The sequence below is a fragment of the Salvelinus fontinalis genome, unplaced genomic scaffold, assembly GCF_029448725.1.
Source record: "Salvelinus fontinalis isolate EN_2023a unplaced genomic scaffold, ASM2944872v1 scaffold_0189, whole genome shotgun sequence".
NCBI classification, from domain to species: domain Eukaryota; kingdom Metazoa; phylum Chordata; class Actinopteri; order Salmoniformes; family Salmonidae; genus Salvelinus; species Salvelinus fontinalis.
In genome coordinates, this window is record NW_026600398.1 from 109,376 (window position 1) to 127,560 (window position 18,185).

The 18,185-nt window shown below is 42.7% G+C and overlaps 1 protein-coding gene across 1 annotated transcript in view; it reads left to right on the top strand.

The window, feature by feature from the left end:
• Positions 1-17,015, top strand: part of LOC129844177 (intelectin-like) — a 36,100-nt gene extending 19,085 nt beyond the window's left edge. The window contains exons 6-7 of the mRNA XM_055912596.1: positions 11,686-11,789; positions 16,643-17,015. Of these exons, the coding sequence (XP_055768571.1) occupies positions 11,686-11,789; positions 16,643-16,795 (257 nt within the window). The 3' untranslated portion in view covers positions 16,796-17,015. The remainder of the gene's footprint in view (positions 1-11,685; positions 11,790-16,642) is intronic.
• Positions 17,016-18,185: the final 1,170 nt, after the last annotated feature.

Genomic DNA, 18,185 nt, shown 5'->3' on the forward strand with positions numbered 1-18,185 from the left:
CTACTGAACAACCAGCAGCTACTCTTCCTGGGGTCCATTAACTACTGAACAAGCAGCAGCTACTCTTCCTGGGGTTCATTAACTACTGAATATACAGCAGCTACTCTTCCTGGGGTCCATTAACTACTGAATATGCAGCAGCTACTCTTCCTGGGGTCCATTAACTACAGCAGCTACTCTTCCTGGGGTCCATTAACTACTGAATATGCAGCAGCTACTCTTCCTGGGGTCCATTAACTACTGAACATGGAGCAGCTACTCTTCCTGGGGTTCATTAACTACTGAACATGGAGCAGCTACTCTTCCTGGGGTTCATTAACTACTGAACATGCAGCAGCTACTCTTCCTGGGGTCCATTAACTACTGCAGCTACTCTTCCTGGGGTTCATTAACTACTGAATATACAGCAGCTACTCTTCCTGGGGTCCATTAACTACTGAATATGCAGCAGCTACTCTTCCTGGGGTTCATTAACTACAGCAGCTACTCTTCCTGGGGTTCATTAACTACAGCAGCTACTCTTCCTGGGGTTCATTAACTACTGAACAGGCAGCAGCTACTCTTCCTGGGGTTCATTAACTACTAAACATGCAGCAGCTACTCTTCCTGGGGTCCATTAACTACTAAATATGCAGCAGCTACTCTTCCTGGGGTCCATTAACTACAGCAGCTACTCTTCCTGGGGTTCATTAACTACAGCAGCTACTCTTCCTGGGGTCCATTAACTACAGCAGCTACTCTTCCTGGGGTTCATTAACTACTGAATATGCAGCAGCTACTCTTCCTGGGGTCCATTAACTACAGCAGCTACTCTTCCTGGGGTTCATTAACTACAGCAGCTACTCTTCCTGGGGTCCATTAACTACTGAACAAGCAGCAGCTACTCTTCCTGGGGTCCATTAACTACTGAATATACAGCAGCTACTCTTCCTGGGGTCCATTAACTACTGAACATGGAGCAGCTACTCTTCCTGGGGTTCATTAACTACTGAATATACAGCAGCTACTCTTCCTGGGGTTCATTAACTACAGCAGCTACTCTTCCTGGGGTCCATTAACTACTGAACATGCAGCAGCTACTCTTCCTGGGGTCCATTAACTACAGCAGCTACTCTTCCTGGGGTTCATTAACTACTGAACAAGCAGCAGCTACTCTTCCTGGGGTCCATTAACTACTGAACATGCAGCAGCTACTCTTCCTGGGGTCCATTAACTACTGAATATACAGCAGCTACTCTTCCTGGGGTCCATTAACTACTGAACATGCAGCAGCTACTCTTCCTGGGGTCCATTAACTACTGAATATACAGCAGCTACTCTTCCTGGGGTTCATTAGCCTTTTGTCAATAGTGGGAGCTGTTAGCACTATTTTTTTCTTGACGTTTCCAAATTAAACTGCCTCGTACTCAATTCTTGCTTGTACAATATGCATATTATTATTATTATTGGATAGAAAACACTCTCTAGTTTCTAAAACCGTTTGAATTATGTCTCTGAGTGAAACAGAACTCATTCTTCAGCACTTTTCCTGCCAGGGAGTGAGATTTCTGAAATCTCGGCCTCTGTTCCCAGGTCAGTTTATAAGTCCCTGTGAACGCTGTGGGGCTACAAACACTGCCTACGCCTTCCTCTAGATGTCAGTAAGTGGTGACAATTTGAATGGAGTCGATTGCGCAATCTGGGACCTTATATTAGAGCTTGGGGCGGAAGTGCCTTTCTTTTCAGCCGTGCGCTCGACGCAGAGTGGTCGTCAGACTGGCCTCCTTCCAAGCTTTGGTTTAGCCACTTCTATATCCCCGGTCATGTTTTTATTCGTTATAGTTGTTAAAGACATCATAAGGTAGTTAATTTAAACCGATTTATAGCAATTTATATCTGTTTATTGTGATTTTCTGGCATTTCTTTGTGACGCACTTTCAAGAGTTGGACACTTTTCCGGTCCATGCCGAACGTTAGTGGCCATTTCGACAGGACAAGAGGACATCTTTCGACCAAAAGATGATTAGACCGGGGAAAGGACACCTTGCCCAAGATTCTGATGGAAGCTCAGCTAATAGTAAGAACTATTTATGCTGATAAATCGTTGTTCTGTTGAAAAATGTTAAACGCATAAGCCGCCATTAAATTTTGGGTAGCTTCGCTTTAGTGCACCCTGTATTGCGCAGTAAGGATAATTTTGAAAATATAATTCAGCGATTGCATTAACCTGTCTAGGATCAGCGTGCCGCTAGCGGCACTCCCCCCCCCCCCCCACTGAAAAACCAGTGCCGCGAAATTCAAAAAAAATATTTTTTTAAAATATTTAACTTTCACACATTAAAGTCCAATACAGCTAATGAAAGACACAGATCTTATGAATCCAGTCAACATTTCCGATTTTTAAAATGTTTTACAGGGAAGACACAATATGTAAAGATGTACATCTATTACCTAAAAACACATTAGCATATTCCACCATCTTTTATTTGTCCACCAACACCAGTAGCCATCACCAATTCGGCTAAACTAAGATATTTATAGCCCCTAACCAACAAAAAAACTCATTAGATGACAGTCTGATAACATATTTATGGTATGGGATAGGTTTTGTTAGAAAAAAGTGCATATTTCAGGTATATGGCATAGTTTACAATTGCACCCACCATCACAAATGGACTAGAATAATTACAATGAGCAACGTGTTTACCTAACTACTAATCATCAAACATTTCGTAAAAATACACAGCATACACGAATCGAAAGACACAGATCCTGTGAATACAGACAATATTTCAGATTTTCTAAGTGTCTTACAGCGAAAACACAATAAATCGTTATATTAGCTTAGCACATAGCAATTAGCAGCCCAGCATTGATTCTAGCCAAAGTGAGCGATAAAAGTCAACATCGCCAAAAGATATTAATTTTTTCACTAACCTTCTCAGAATTCTTCCGATGACACTCCTGTAACATCACATTACAACATGCATATACAGTTTGATCGAAAATGTTTATATTTAGCCACCAAAATCATGGTTAGACAATGTGAAATGTAGACAAGCTGGTAAAGAAAACGTCCTTGCGCCACTTAGACAGTGATCTACTCTTATACATAAATACTCATAAACGTGACTAAAAAATATAGGGTGGACAGGGATTGATAGACAATTTAATTCTTAATACAATTGCGTTATTACATTTTTTAATTTATCCTTACTTTTCAATACAGTTTGCGCCAAGCGAAGCTACGTCAAAAAACATGGCGTCCTAAGCCACTAAAATGTTTCGACAGAAACACGATTTATCATAATAAAAATGTCCTACCTTGAGCTGTTCTTCCATCAGTATCTTGGGCAAAGGATCCTTTCTTGGGAGAAATCGTCTTTTGGTGGAAAGCTGTCCTCTTGCCATGTGGAAATGTCAACTACGTTCGGGATGAACTGAAAAGCGTTCCCAACTTTTCACATCGTTGCAAAAATAAATGTCCCAAAATCGCACTAAACGGATATAAATTGCTATAAAACGCTTTAAATTAACTACTTTGTGATGTTTGTAACTCCTATAACGAGTGAAAAGATGACCGGAGAAATATAACAGGCTAAACTAATGCTTGGAACAGGAGAGGGTCGGTGTCTTCCACGCGCGTTACGCAGCAAGAAAAGACTTGCTAGCTAAAGGTTTTTTTCATTTGTAGTGCCTGTGAACGAGCAATCGAGCCCGTTGGAATCGTCATCACGTAAAGGCATCCAGGGGAAGACGTAAGAAGTGTCCGTATAGTCATAGCAACGACAGTGCCCGTTTAAATGACTTCAGAAAAGTGGCCAACGTTTCTCAAATCTGACTCCATGTCAGGGAAATTGCTGTAGAATGGGCTCTGTTCCACTTAGAGACAAAATTTCAACTCCTATAGAAACTATAGACTGTTTTCTATCCAATAATAATAATAATATGCATATTGTACGATCAAGGATTTTGTGGGAAGCCGTTTAAAAAATTAGCCACATTAGCATAAATAGTCTAAACAGCGCCCCCATCCCCAACAGGTTAAGAACTAATTTGTCTTTCTGTCCAACTTGTATTTTTTTAGTCAAGTTTATGAATAGTTTTCGATAAAAATAGGTGTCTTTCCAAGATGGCGCCGGGCAGATTGCTTGAGTAGTTGGACAGTATTTCCATTGTGTAAGCACGATTTTTGCCGCTAAATATGCACATTTTCGAACAAACTCTATATGGATTGTGTAATATTATGTTACAGGAGTGTCATCTGAAGAATTCTGAGAAGGTTAGTGAAAAAATTTATATATTTTGGTGGTGATAACGTTATCGCTATTTTTGCCTTGAATCAATGCTGGGTTAATGATTGCACTTGTGGTATGCTAATATAACGATTTATTGTGTTTTCGCTGTAAAACACTTAGAAAATCTAAAATATTGTCTGGATTCGCAAGATCTGTGTTTTTCTATTGCTGTACGCTGTGTATTTTTAAGAAATGTTTTATGATGAGTAATTAGGTAATACACGTTGCTCTCTGTAGTTTTTCTAGTCAAGTTGTGATGGTGGCTGCAATGGTAAACTATGATTTATACCTGAAATATGCACATTTTTCTAACAAAACCTATGCTATACAATAAATATGTTTACAGACTGTCGTCTGATGAGGTTGTTTCTTGGTTAGTGGCTATTTATATCTTTATTTGGTCGAATTTGTGATAGCTGGTGATGGAGTCAAAAACTGGTGGAGTAAAAAAAAATGTATTTTGCTAACGTGGTTAGCTAATAGATTTACATATTGTGTCTTCCCTGTAAAACATTTTAAAAATCAGAAATGATGGCTTGGTTACCAAGATCTGTATCTTTCATCTGGTGTCTTGGACTTGTGATTTAATGACATTTAGATGCTACTATTTACTTGTGACGCTATGCTAGCCATGCTAGTCAGCTTTTTGACTGGTGGGGGTGGTGGGGGGTGCTCCCGGACCCGGGTTTCTGAGGAAGTAGAAGTTAACTACTGAACATGCAGCAGCTACTCTTCCTGGGGTTCATTAACTACTGAATATGCAGCAGCTACTCTTCCTGGGGTTCATTAACTACTGAATATGCAGCAGCTACTCTTCCTGGGGTTCATTAACTACTGAACATGGAGCAGCTACTCTTCCTGGGGTTCATTAACCTTTCACGAGTATCTACCCCGGGTCCGGGAGCACCCCCCACCCCCCCCCCCCCACACTGAGTAGCATAGCCTAGCATAGCGTCACAATTAAATAGTACTATCTAAATATCATTAAATCACAAGTCCAAGACACCTAATGAAAGATACAGATCTTGTGAATAAAGCCACCATTTCAGATTTTTTAAATGTTTTACAGGGAAGACAAAATATGTAAATCTATTAGCTAACCACGTTAGCAAAAGACACCACTTTTCTAACTCCATCAGTTTCTTACTCCATCAGGTGCTATCACCAATTCGGCTAAACTAAGATATTGATAGCCACTAACCAAGAAAAAACCTCATCAGATGACAGTCTGATAACATATTTATGGTATATGATAGGTTTTGTTAGAAAAATTTGCATATTTCAGGTAGATTTCATAGTTTACCATTGCAACCACCATCACAACTCTCACCAAAGCGACTAGAATAACTACAGAGAGCAACGTGTATTAGCTAATTACTCATCATAAAACATTTCTTAAAAATACACAGCGTACAGTAATTGAAAGACACAGATCCTGTGAATCCAGACAATATTTCAGATTTTCTAAGTGTCTTACAGCAAAAACACAATATAGCGTTATATTAGCATACCACAATAGCAAACATCACAACAGCATTGATTCAAGCCAAACATAGCGATTACGTATAAACCACCAAAAGATATTAATTTTTTCACTAACCTTCTCAGAATTCTTCAGATGACAGTCCTATAACATCATATTACACAATGCATATAGAGTTTGTTCGAAAATGTGCATATTTAGCGGCACAAATCGTGGTTATACAATGAGAAAAGTAGCCAAGCTGCAAAGAAAATGTCAGGAGAAATCTTGGGAAAGGCACCTATTCTAATCGAAAACTATTCATAAACTTGACTAAAAAATACAAGTTGGACAGCAAATGAAAGATAAATTAGTTCTTAATGCAATCGCTGGGTTAGATTTTTAAAATTAAAGCTACTGCGCAATACAGCGTGCGCTGAAGCGAGACCGCCCCATAATTCATGGCGGAATTATTATTTTACATTTGTCAACATAAATACGAATTAACAGCATAAAGATTGCTTACTATTAGCTGAGCTTCCATCAGAATCTTGGGCAAGGTGTCCTTTCTCCAGAACAATCGTCTTTGGGTTGAAAGATGTCCTCTTGTCCGGTCGAAATAGCCGCTAACGTTAGCCACCCACTGGAGAGGTGTCCAACTCGTGAAAGCGCGTCACAAGGAAATCCCGGATAATCGCAATAAACTGATATAAACTGCTATAAGTCGGTTTAAATTAACTACCTTATGATGTCTTTAACACCTATAACGAATAAAAACATGACCGGAGATATAGAACTACTAAAACGAAAGCGTTTGCAGGACGCCATTGTGATGTCTTCTTGCGCCAGGCGCACCGTTGAAAAGGACGGTACTTCCGTTCCACGGTCTTATATAAGGTCCCAGATTGCGCAATCCACTCCATTCAAATTCTCCCCGCTTACTGACATCTAGAGGAAGACGTATGCAGTGCATGTAGCCCGATGGCTTACATGGGGACTTATAAACTGACCTCAGAACAGGGACCTCGATTTCTGAAATCTCACTCCCTGACAGGAAATGTGCTGCAGAATGAGTTCTGTTTCACTCAGAGAAATAATTCAAACGGTTTTAGAAACTAGAGAGTGTTTTCTATCCAATAGTAATAATAATATGCATATTGTACGAGCAAGAATTGAGTACGAGGCAGTTTAATTTGGGAACTCATTTTTACAAAGTCGAAATGGCACCCCCATAGGCTCAAGAAGTTAACTTTTAAAAGGTCAACCTGTTAATTGAAATGCATTCCTGGTGACAACCTTATGAAGCTGGTTGAGAGAATGCCAAGAGTGTGCAAAGCTGTCATCAAGGCAAAGGGTGGCTACTTTGAATAATCTCAAATATAAAATATATTTTGATTTGTTTAACACTTTTTTGGTTACTACATGATTCCATATGTGTTATTTCATAGTTTTGATGTCTTCATTATTATTCTACAATGTAGAAAATAGTAAAAATAAAGAAAAACCCTTGAATGAGTATGTGTGTCCAAACTGGTACTATATGTCCAAAGTCCCGTATGTCTGTTTGTAGGAGATCAGCTACTTCAACTTTTTCAATGTTCCTCCTTGGAGTTCAGCTACTTCAATGTTCCTCCTAGGAGATCAGCTACTTCAATGTTCCTCCTTGGAGTTCAGCTACTTCAATGTTCCTCCTAGGAGTTCAGCTACTTCAACTTGTTCAATGTTCCTCCTAGGAGATCAGCTACTTCAATGTTCCTCCTAGGAGTTCAGCTACTTCAACTTGTTCAATGTTCCTCCTAGGAGATCAGCTACTTCAACTTGTTCAATGTTCCTCCTTGGAGTTCAGCTACTTCAATGTTCCTCCTAGGAGATCAGCTACTTCAACATGTTCAATGTTCCTCCTAGGAGATCAGCTACTTCAATGTTCCTCCTAGGAGTTCAGCTACTTCAATGTTCCTCCTAGGAGTTCAGCTACTTCAATGTTCCTCCTAGGAGTTCAGCTACTTCAATGTTCCTCCTAGGAGTTCAGCTACTTCAATGTTCCTCCTAGGAGTTCAGCTACTTCAATGTTCCTCCTAGGAGTTCAGCTACTTCAATGTTCCTCCTAGGAGTTCAGCTACTTCAATGTTCCTCCTAGGAGTTCAGCTACTTCAACTTGTTCAATGTTCCTCCTAGGAGATCAGCTACTTCAACATGTTCAATGTTCCTCCTTGGAGTTCAGCTACTTCAATGTTCCTCCTAGGAGATCAGCTACTTCAATGTTCCTCCTAGGAGTTCAACTACTTCAATGTTCCTCCTAGGAGTTCAGCTACTTCAATGTTCCTCCTAGGAGATCAGCTACTTCAATGTTCCTCCTAGGAGTTCAGCTACTTCAATGTTCCTCCTAGGAGTTCAGCTACTTCAATGTTCCTCCTAGGAGTTCAGCTACTTCAATGTTCCTCCTAGGAGTTCAGCTACTTCAATGTTCCTCCTAGGAGTTCAGCTACTTCAATGTTCCTCCTAGGAGTTCAGCTACTTCAACTTGTTCAATGTTCCTCCTAGGAGATCAGCTACTTCAACTTGTCCAATGTTCCTCCTAGGAGATCAGCTACTTCAACTTGTTCAATGTTCCTCCTAGGAGATCAGCTACTTCAATGTTCCTCCTAGGAGATCAGCTACTTCAACTTGTCCAATGTTCCTCCTAGGAGATCAGCTACTTCAACTTGTCCAATGTTCCTCCTAGGAGATCAGCTACTTCAACTTGTTCAATGGTCACACCCTTTATGTGCACATCTCCAGTTGAGGTTTAGGTCAATAAATCTTTTTTTTTTTTACCAAATACAATGCTTTTGATTTTAGATGTATTTAAGACCAGTTTATCGTTAACTTATTACCCGATCTGACACTGGCTGTAACTTCGTTCGTTAACTTATTACCCGATCGGACACTGACTGTAACTTCGTTCGTTAACTTATTACCCGATCTGACACTGACTGTAACTTCGTTCGTTAACTTATTACCCGATCTGACAATGACTGTAACTTCGTTCGTTAACCTGTCTGGCTCTGGGGTTCCGCTAGCGGCACCCTCCCACATTCCACTGAAAAGGCAGAGCGCGAAATACGAGCAAGAATTGAGTACGAGGCAGTTTAATTTGGGAACTCATTTTTACAAAGTCGAAATGGCACCCCCATAGGCTCAAGAAATTAACTTTTAAAAGGTCAACCTGTTAATTTAAATGCATTCCTGGTGACAACCTTATGAAGCTGGTTGAGAGAATGCCAAGAGTGTGCAAAGCTGTCATCAAGGCAAAGGGTGGCTACTTTGAATAATCTCAAATATAAAATATATTTTGATTTGTTTAACACTTTTTTGGTTACTACATGATTCCATACGTGTTATTTCATAGTTTCGATGTCTTCATTATTATTCTACAATGTAGAAAATAGTAAAAATAAAGAAAAACCCTTGAATGAGTATGTGTGTCCAAACTGGTACTATATGTCCAAAGTCCCGTATGTCTGTTTGTAGGAGATCAGCTACTTCAACTTTTTCAATGTTCCTCCTTGGAGTTCAGCTACTTCAATGTTCCTCCTAGGAGTTCAGCTACTTCAACATGTTCAATGTTCCTCCTAGGAGTTCAGCTACTTCAACTTGTCCAATGTTCCTCCTAGGAGATCAGCTACTTCAACATGTTCAATGTTCCTCCTAGGAGTTCAGCTACTTCAATGTTCCTCCTAGGAGTTCAGCTACTTCAACATGTTCAATGTTCCTCCTAGGAGTTCAGCTACTTCAACATGTTCAATGTTCCTCCTTGGAGTTCAGCTACTTCAATGTTCCTCCTTGGAGTTCAGCTACTTCAATGTTCCTCCTAGGAGATCAGTTACTTCAACTTGTTCAATGTTCCTCCTTGGAGTTCAGCTACTTCAATGTTCCTCCTAGGAGTTCAGTTACTTCAATGTTCCTCCTAGGAGTTCAGTTACTTCAATGTTCCTCCTAGGAGATCAGCTACTTCAATGTTCCTCCTTGGAGTTCAGCTACTTCAATGTTCCTCCTAGGAGATCAGTTACTTCAACTTGTTCAATGTTCCTCCTTGGAGTTCAGCTACTTCAATGTTCCTCCTAGGAGTTCAGTTACTTCAATGTTCCTCCTAGGAGTTCAGTTACTTCAATGTTCCTCCTAGGAGTTCAGCTACTTCAATGTTCCTCCTTGGAGTTCAGCTACTTCAATGTTCCTCCTTGGAGTTCAGCTACTTCAATGTTCTTCCTTGGAGTTCAGCTACTTCAATGTTCCTCCTAGGAGATCAGCTACTTCAACTTGTTCAATGTTCCTCCTAGGAGTTCAGCTACTTCAATGTTCCTCCTTGGAGTTCAGCTACTTCAATGTTCCTCCTTGGAGTTCAGCTACTTCAATGTTCCTCCTTGGAGTTCAGCTACTTCAATGTTCCTCCTTGGAGTTCAGCTACTTCAATGTTCCTCCTAGGAGATCAGCTACTTCAATGTTCCTCCTAGGAGATCAGCTACTTCAATGTTCCTCCTAGGAGATCAGCTACTTCAATGTTCCTCCTAGGAGTTCAGCTACTTCAACTTGTTCAATGTTCCTCCTTGGAGTTCAGCTACTTCAATGTTCCTCCTAGGAGATCAGCTACTTCAATGTTCCTCCTAGGAGATCAGCTACTTCAATGTTCCTCCTAGTAGATCAGCTACTTCAACTTGTTCAATGTTCCTCCTAGGAGATCAGCTACTTCAACTTGTCCAATGTTCCTCCTAGGAGATCAGCTACTTCAACTTGTCCAATGTTCCTCCTTGGAGTTCAGCTACTTCAATGTTCCTCCTAGGAGATCAGCTACTTCAACTTGTTCAATGGTCACACCCTTTGTGCACATCTCCAGTTGAGGTTTAGGTCAATAAATCTTTTTTTTTTTTACCAAATACAATGCTTTTGATTTTAGATGTATTTAAGACCAGTTTATCGTTAAACCCGATCTGACACTGGCTGTAACTTCGTTCGTTAACTTATTACCCGATCGGACACTGACTGTAACTTCGTTCGTTAACTTATTACCCGATCTGACACTGACTGTAACTTCGTTCGTTAACTTATTACCCGATCTGACACTGGCTGTAACTTCGTTCGTTAACTTATTACCCCATCTGACACTGACTGTAACTTCGTTCGTTAACTTATTACCCCATCTGACACTGGCTGTAACTTCGTTCGTTAACTTATTACCCGATCTGACACTGACTGGAACTTCGTTCGTTAACTTATTACCCGATCTGACACTGACTGTAACTTCGTTCGTTAACTTATTACCCGATCTGACACTGGCTGTAACTTCGTTCGTTAACTTATTACCCCATCTGACACTGGCTGTAACTTCGTTCGTTAACTTATTACCCGATCTGACACTGACTGGAACTTCGTTCGTTAACTTATTACCCGATCTGACACTGACTGTAACTTCGTTCGTTAACTTATTACCCGATCTGACACTGACTGTAACTTCGTTCGTTAACTTATTACCCGATCTGACACTGACTGTAACTTCGTTCGTTTACTTATTACCCGATCTGACACTGACTGGAACTTCGTTCGTTAACTTATTACCCGATCTGACACTGGCTGTAACTTCGTTCGTTAACTTATTACCCCATCTGACACTGACTGTAACTTCGTTCGTTAACTTATTACCCGATCTGACACTGGCTGTAACTTCGTTCGTTAACTTATTAGCCCATCTGACACTGGCTGTAACTTCGTTCGTTAACTTATTACCCGATCTGACACTGGCTGTAACTTCGTTCGTTAACTTATTACCCCATCTGACACTGACTGTAACTTAGATAGACTACACCACCCTCCTAGATAGACTACACCACCCTCCTAGTGTGTAGGCTGTTCCAGCCGAAGACAACATTACATACTTATGTTCCTAAACTTCTATTTCTTTTTTTTCTGTGGCAGGTGAGTTTCAGCCTGGCTTCATCACTTTCCGAGTGATAAACAGAGAACGTGCAGCCTTGGCCATCTGCTCTGGGGTGAAACCTATTGGCTGCAACATGGAACACGTGAGTAAGGCTACGGCCACACAGAAATGTACAGATTTAGTTTTTCCAACGGCAGTCATCAGTTGAGACAGACTACGTAACATGAAAGGCATCGTAATGTCTGTCAAAAGACCGTGGAATGCGATGACTATCGAGCAACAGCTGTTCCGCACATTGACGTAAAGTTTAGTCAACTTTTCTTCTAAGGGCAGAAAGAATCTGATTGGTTTAGGGCAGACCAAATCTGATTGGTTTCTAAAAGGTCAATGGGTGGACTGTAACAGATGCACAAACTTTTGAAAACATGGCATCGGTTTGAACTGAGAATTGAACTGAGAAAGTAAAACTTTGTTACAAGTTGAAACATTTTGAAATGTATTATTGTGTTACAGTAGTCAAAAGAATGTTGCAATATATCTAAGATACAAATGGTTTCCTGACTTGAAGCAAGCGTAAAATGTAGAAAATTAGCAGCAACATGCTAAGCTAATCAGAGCAAGCTAGCTAGCTAAGCATTCTGCAACCTCTTAGCTACTCATGTTGAATTAATAAATAGAGCTAACTAGCTAGCTAGCTAAGCATTCAGCAATCTCTTAGCTACTCATGTTGAATTAATAAATAGAGCCAACTAGCTAGCTAGCTAAGCATTCAGCAACCTCTTAGCTACTAATGTTGAATTAATAAATAGAGCTAACTAGATAGCTAGCTAAGCATTCAGCATCTACTTAGCTACTCGTGTTGAATTAATAAATAGAGCTAACTAGCTAGTTAGCTAAGCATTCAGCAACCTCTTAGCTACTCATGTTGAATTAATAAATAGAGCCAACTAGCTAGCTAGCGAGGTGTCAAATATACAAGTATGTCAGATAACACACTTTATTGAAACGATAAGTTGAATAATCTATATAAACCTTTTTTTTTAATGGGGATGGACAGCCCCCTCCTGCTGTTCAGAGACCATTCAGTCCTCTGAAGCCCCCCTCCTGCTGTTCAGAGACCATTCAGTCCTCTGAAGCCCCCCTCCTGCTGTTCAGAGACCATTCAGTCCTCTGAAGCCCCCTCCTGCTGTTCAGAGACCATTCAGTTCTCTGAAGTCCCCTCCTGCTGTTCAGAGACCATTCAGTCTTCTGAACCCCCCTCCTGCTGTTCAGAGACCATTCAGTTCTCTGAAGCCCCCGCCTGCTGTTCAGAGACCATTCAGCCCTCTGAACCCCCCTCCAGCTGTTCAGAGACCATTCAGTTTTCTGAAGCCCCCTCCTGCTGTTCAGAGACCATTCAGTTCTCTGAAGCCCCCTCCTGCTGTTCAGAGACCATTCAGTTCTCTGAAGTCCCCTCCTGCTGTTCAGAGACCATTCAGTCTTCTGAACCCCCCTCCTGCTGTTCAGAGACCATTCAGTTCTCTGAAGCCCCCTCCTGCTGTTCAGAGACCATTCAGTTCTCTGAAGTCCCCTCCTGCTGTTCAGAGACCATTCAGTCCTCTGAACCCCCCTCCTGCTGTTCAGAGACCATTCAGTTCTCTGAAGTCCCCTCCTGCTGTTCAGAGACCATTCAGTCCTCTGAACCCCCCTCCTGCTGTTCAGAGACCATTCAGTCCTCTGAACCCCCCTCCTGCTGTTCAGAGACCATTCAGTCCTCTGAACCCCCCTCCTGCTGTTCAGAGACCATTCAGTCCTCTGAACCCCCCTCCTGCTGTTCAGAGACCATTCAGTCCTCTGAATACTCCTCCTGCTGTTCATTCACTGGCATTTTCTACAAGAAATCTGCCTCCAGAAATAAAATATTCTCCCAAGTGGATGTGACACCTACTCCCGTGTCCTGCTGCACTGCTGCTTGGATTCCACCTGGCGATCTGTTCACCGTCTGCCCTGGTCTCTCTCTCCCTGTGTGGTACAGGTACCTCCACCACACTCACCCCTCTCTCCCTGGTCTGTCTCCCCCTGTCTGGTACAGGTACCTCCACCACACTCACCCCTCTCTGTTCACCGTCTGCCCTGGTCTCTCTCTCCCTGTCTGGTACAGGTACCTCCACCACACTCACCCCTCTCTGTTCACCGTCTGCCCTGGTCTCTCTCCCTGTCTGGTACAGGTACCTCCACCACACTCCCCCCCTCTCTCCTTGGTCTCTCTCCCTGTCTGGTACAGGTACCTCCACCACCCTCCCCCCTCTCTCCCTGGTCTCTCTCCCTGTCTGGTACAGGTACCTCCACCACACTCCCCCCTCTCTCCCTGGTCTCTCTCTCTGTCTGGTACAGGTACCTCCACCACCCTCACCCCTCTCTCCCTGGTTTGTCTCCCCCTGTCTGGTACAGGTACCTCCACCACACTCCCCCCTCTCTCCCTGGTCTGTCTCCCCCTGTCGTGTACAGGTACCTCCACCACACTCCCCCCTCTCTCCCTGGTCTGTCTCCCCCTGTCTGGTACAGGTACCTCCACCACACTCCCCCCTCTCTCCCTGGTCTGTCTCCCCCTGTCTGATACAGGTACCTCCACCACCCTCACCCCTCTCTCCCTGGTCTGTCTCCCCCTGTCTGGTACAGGTACCTCCACCACACTCCCCCCTCTCTCCCTGGTCTGTCTCCCCCTGTCTGGTACAGGTACCTCCACCACACTCCCCCCTCTCTCCCTGGTCTGTCTCCCCCTGTCTGGTACAGGTACCTCCACCACACTCCCCCCTCTCTCCCTGGTTTGTCTCCCCCTGTCTGGTACAGGTACCTCCACCACCCTCACCCCTCTCTCCCTGGTCTGTCTCCCCCTGTCTGGTACAGGTACCTCCACCACACTCCCCCCTCTCTCCCTGGTCTGTCTCCCCCTGTCTGGTACAGGTACCTCCACCACACTCCCCCTCTCTCCCTGGTCTGTCTCCCCCTGTCTGGTACAGGTACCTCCACCACACTCCCCCCTCTCTCCCTGGTTTGTCTCCCCCTGTCTGGTACAGGTACCTCCACCACACTCCAGCACTGTTGGGTCGAGTGACTCAGAACTTACAATGTCCAGCCCCAAGTAGTTATATATTTTATTTTTTTCTTGTGCATTTTGCTATTTTGCCTCATGACTCCTGCATACTTTGTTGACTACAAACGTTCTTTACCCAACCGTGGGAAAGACTATGTTTGTTCCCACACTCAGAACTCTGACTCTCTATTGGTTACACAGACTTTTGGCCTCCCATCCTATTCTAACCACCTCTCGTCGCCTTTGTATTCATGTTTCCTGATAAAATTGCTGTTCGATATGATCTTGTTGCCATCTGATGCACATTCAGATGTCATAAATCATCACTGCAGAGCTCTCCCTGTCCTCTGCCGTGCCCTGATTGTATTACTGCTGATGATATCTGGAAATGTGCATGTACACCCTGGCCCATCTACTGTTGCTAGCCCCATTTCTGACTTGTGCTCTGATATCTGCTTCACTGATTTCTGCTCTCGTAAAACCCTGGGTTTTCTGCACATTAATACTTGAAACGTATTACCTATTTTTTTACTGCATTAGTAGCTATCACAAATTCAACCAAATAAAGATATAAATAGCCACTAACCAAGAAACAACTTCATCAGATGACAGTCTGATAACATATTTATTGTATAGCATATGTTTTGTTAGAAAAATGTGCATATTTCAGGTATAAATCATAGTTTACCATTGCAGCCACCATCACAACTCTCACCAAAGCAACTAGAATAACTACAGAGACCATCGTGTATTACCTAAATACTCATCATAAAACATTTCTTAAAAATACACCGCGTACAGCAGATGAAAGACACAGATCTTGTGAATCCAGCCAATATTTCAGATTTTCTAAGTGTTTTACAACGAAAACACAATATAGCATTATATTAGCTTACCACAATAGCCAGAAACACAACACCATTTACCAGCAGCAAAGGTTAGCGATCGTAACAAACAGGCAAAAGATATATAATTTTTGACTAACCTTGATATTCTTCATCAGTCCTGTAACATCATATTACACAATGCATATAGGGTTTGTTCGAAAATGTGCATATTTAGCAGCACAAATCGTGGTTATACAATGTGATTAGTGACCAAAACTTCAAGCAATCTGTCCGGCGCCATCTTGGAGAGGCACCTAATCTAATCGAAAACTATTCATAAACTTGACTAAAAAATACAGATTGGACAGCAAATGAAAGATAAATTAGTTCTTAACCTGTTAGGCGGGCTGTCCCGACGTCGGTACACTTATGACAACATCCAGCTCTATTGCAGGGCGCGAAATTCAAAATCTATTTTTTTTTAATATTTAACTTTCACACAATAACAAGTCGAATACAGCATTTGAAAGATAAACATCTTGTCAATCCAGCCAACATGTCCGATTTTTTAAATGTTACCTCGCTAGTTAGCTAGTTAGCTAGTTAGCTAGTTTGCTAGTTTGCTAGCTTGCTAGTTAGCTAGTTAGCAATTTAGCTAGCTAGCTCTATTTTTAATTCAACATGAGTGAACACATTTGACTACACTTGATGTCAACCTGCAGTGGTTCCAGTGTGCATGGTTTTCCATCATGGTTATTTAAATAAATCATGATTGAGCGTGCGTTTTTCTAAATGATTTTGGCCGTATAGACGTGCCTGAATGTTGCAGAGAAAGGTGGGTGGAGCTACCGCCCTGCTTACTTCTGCTCCTTCTTCTAATGTCTTTTCTCGTCGCCGCCAGAAATGATGAATAAATATTTGATTTCATTCTGGTTCACGTGTCTGTCTGGCCGTAGCCCAGGAGGAGGCTCGGTGCTGTGTGTGTGTGTGTGTGTGTGTGTGTGCGTGCGTGCGTGCGTGCGTGCGACAATCTACATCTCTCCTACTATACATAGTACAACAGTGCGTGCGTGCGTGTGTTTTTTTGGTTTGCAGTACTGTGTTGGAGGAGGAGGACACTTCCCCGAGGCTGCTCCTAGACAGTGTGGTGACTTCACCTCCTTTGACTGGGACGGCTACGGGACCAACACAGGCTCTAGCTCATCCAAGGAGATCACTGAAGCTGCCGTCCTGCTCTTCTACCGCTGAGATCCTCAACGGCTTCATTCTAGGAAGCCTTTGATTGGCTAACTAGATTATTCACATTTCTAGCGTAGGAAGCATCATTTCACACACCTGTTTGGGGAAGAGGGTGATATGAGATGTAATACCGGTTATTGGCCACTAGGAGTGTTGATCAAAGAACAGACAGAGGTTCTAATCCTACTGATGTTACACCAAGAACTGTAACTTTCATATCTTGATATTGTCTTCGTCCCTCTTGTCTCTGTCTCTCTCTTCCTCTTGTCTCTGTCTCTCTCTTCCTCTTGTCTTTGTCTCGCTCTTCCTCTTGTCTCTCTCTTCCTCTTGTCTCTATCTCTCTCTTCCTCTTGTCTCTGTCTCTCTCTTCCTCTTGTCTCTGTCTCTCTCTTCCTCTTGTCTCTGTCTCTCTCTTCCTCTTGTCTCTGTCTCTCTCTTCCTCTTGTCTCTGTCTCTCTCTTCCTCTTGTCTCTGTCTCTCTCTTCCTCTTGTCTCTGTCTCTCTCTTCATCTTGTCTCTGTCTCGCTCTTCCTCTTGTCTCTGTCTCTCTCTTCCTCTTGTCTCTGTCTCGCTCTTCCTCTTGTCTCTCTCTTCCTCTTGTCTCTATCTCTCTCTTCCTCTTGTCTCTGTCTCTCTCTTCCTCTTGTCTCTGTCTCTCTCTTCCTCTTGTCTCTGTCTCTCTCTTCCTCTTGTCTCTGTCTCTCTCTTCCTCTTGTCTCTGTCTCTCTCTTCCTCTTGTCTCTGTCTCTCTCTTCCTCTTGTCTCTGTCTCTCTCTTCCTCTTGTCTCTGTCTCTCTCTTCATCTTGTCTCCGTCTCTCTCTTCCTCTTGTCTCTGTCTCTCTCTTCATCTTGTCTCTGTCTCGCTCTTCCTCTTGTCTCTGTCTCTCTCTTCCTCTTGTCTCTGTCTCTCTCTTCCTCTTGTCTCTGTCTCTCTCTTCATCTTGTCTCTGTCTCGCTCTTCATCTTGTCTCCGTCTCTCTCTTCCTCTTGTCTCTGTCTCTCTCTTCCTCTTGTCTCTGTCTCTCTCTTCCTCTTGTCTCTGTCTCGCTCTTCCTCTTGTCTCTGTCTCTCTCTTCCACTTGTCTCTGTCTCTCTCTTCCTCTTGTCTCTGTCTCTCTCTTCATCTTGTCTCCGTCTCTCTCTTCCTCTTGTCTCTGTCTCTCTCTTCCTCTTGTCTCTGTCTCTCTCTTCCTCTTGTCTCTGTCTCGCTCTTCCTCTTGTCTCTGTCTCTCTCTTCCTCTTGTCTCTGTCTCTCTCTTCCTCTTGTCTCTGTCTCTCTCTTCATCTTGTCTCCGTCTCTCTCTTCCTCTTGTCTCTGTCTCTCTCTTCCTCTTGTCTCTGTCTCTCTCTTCATCTTGTCTCTGTCTCTCTCTTCCTCTTGTCTCTGTCTCTCTCTTC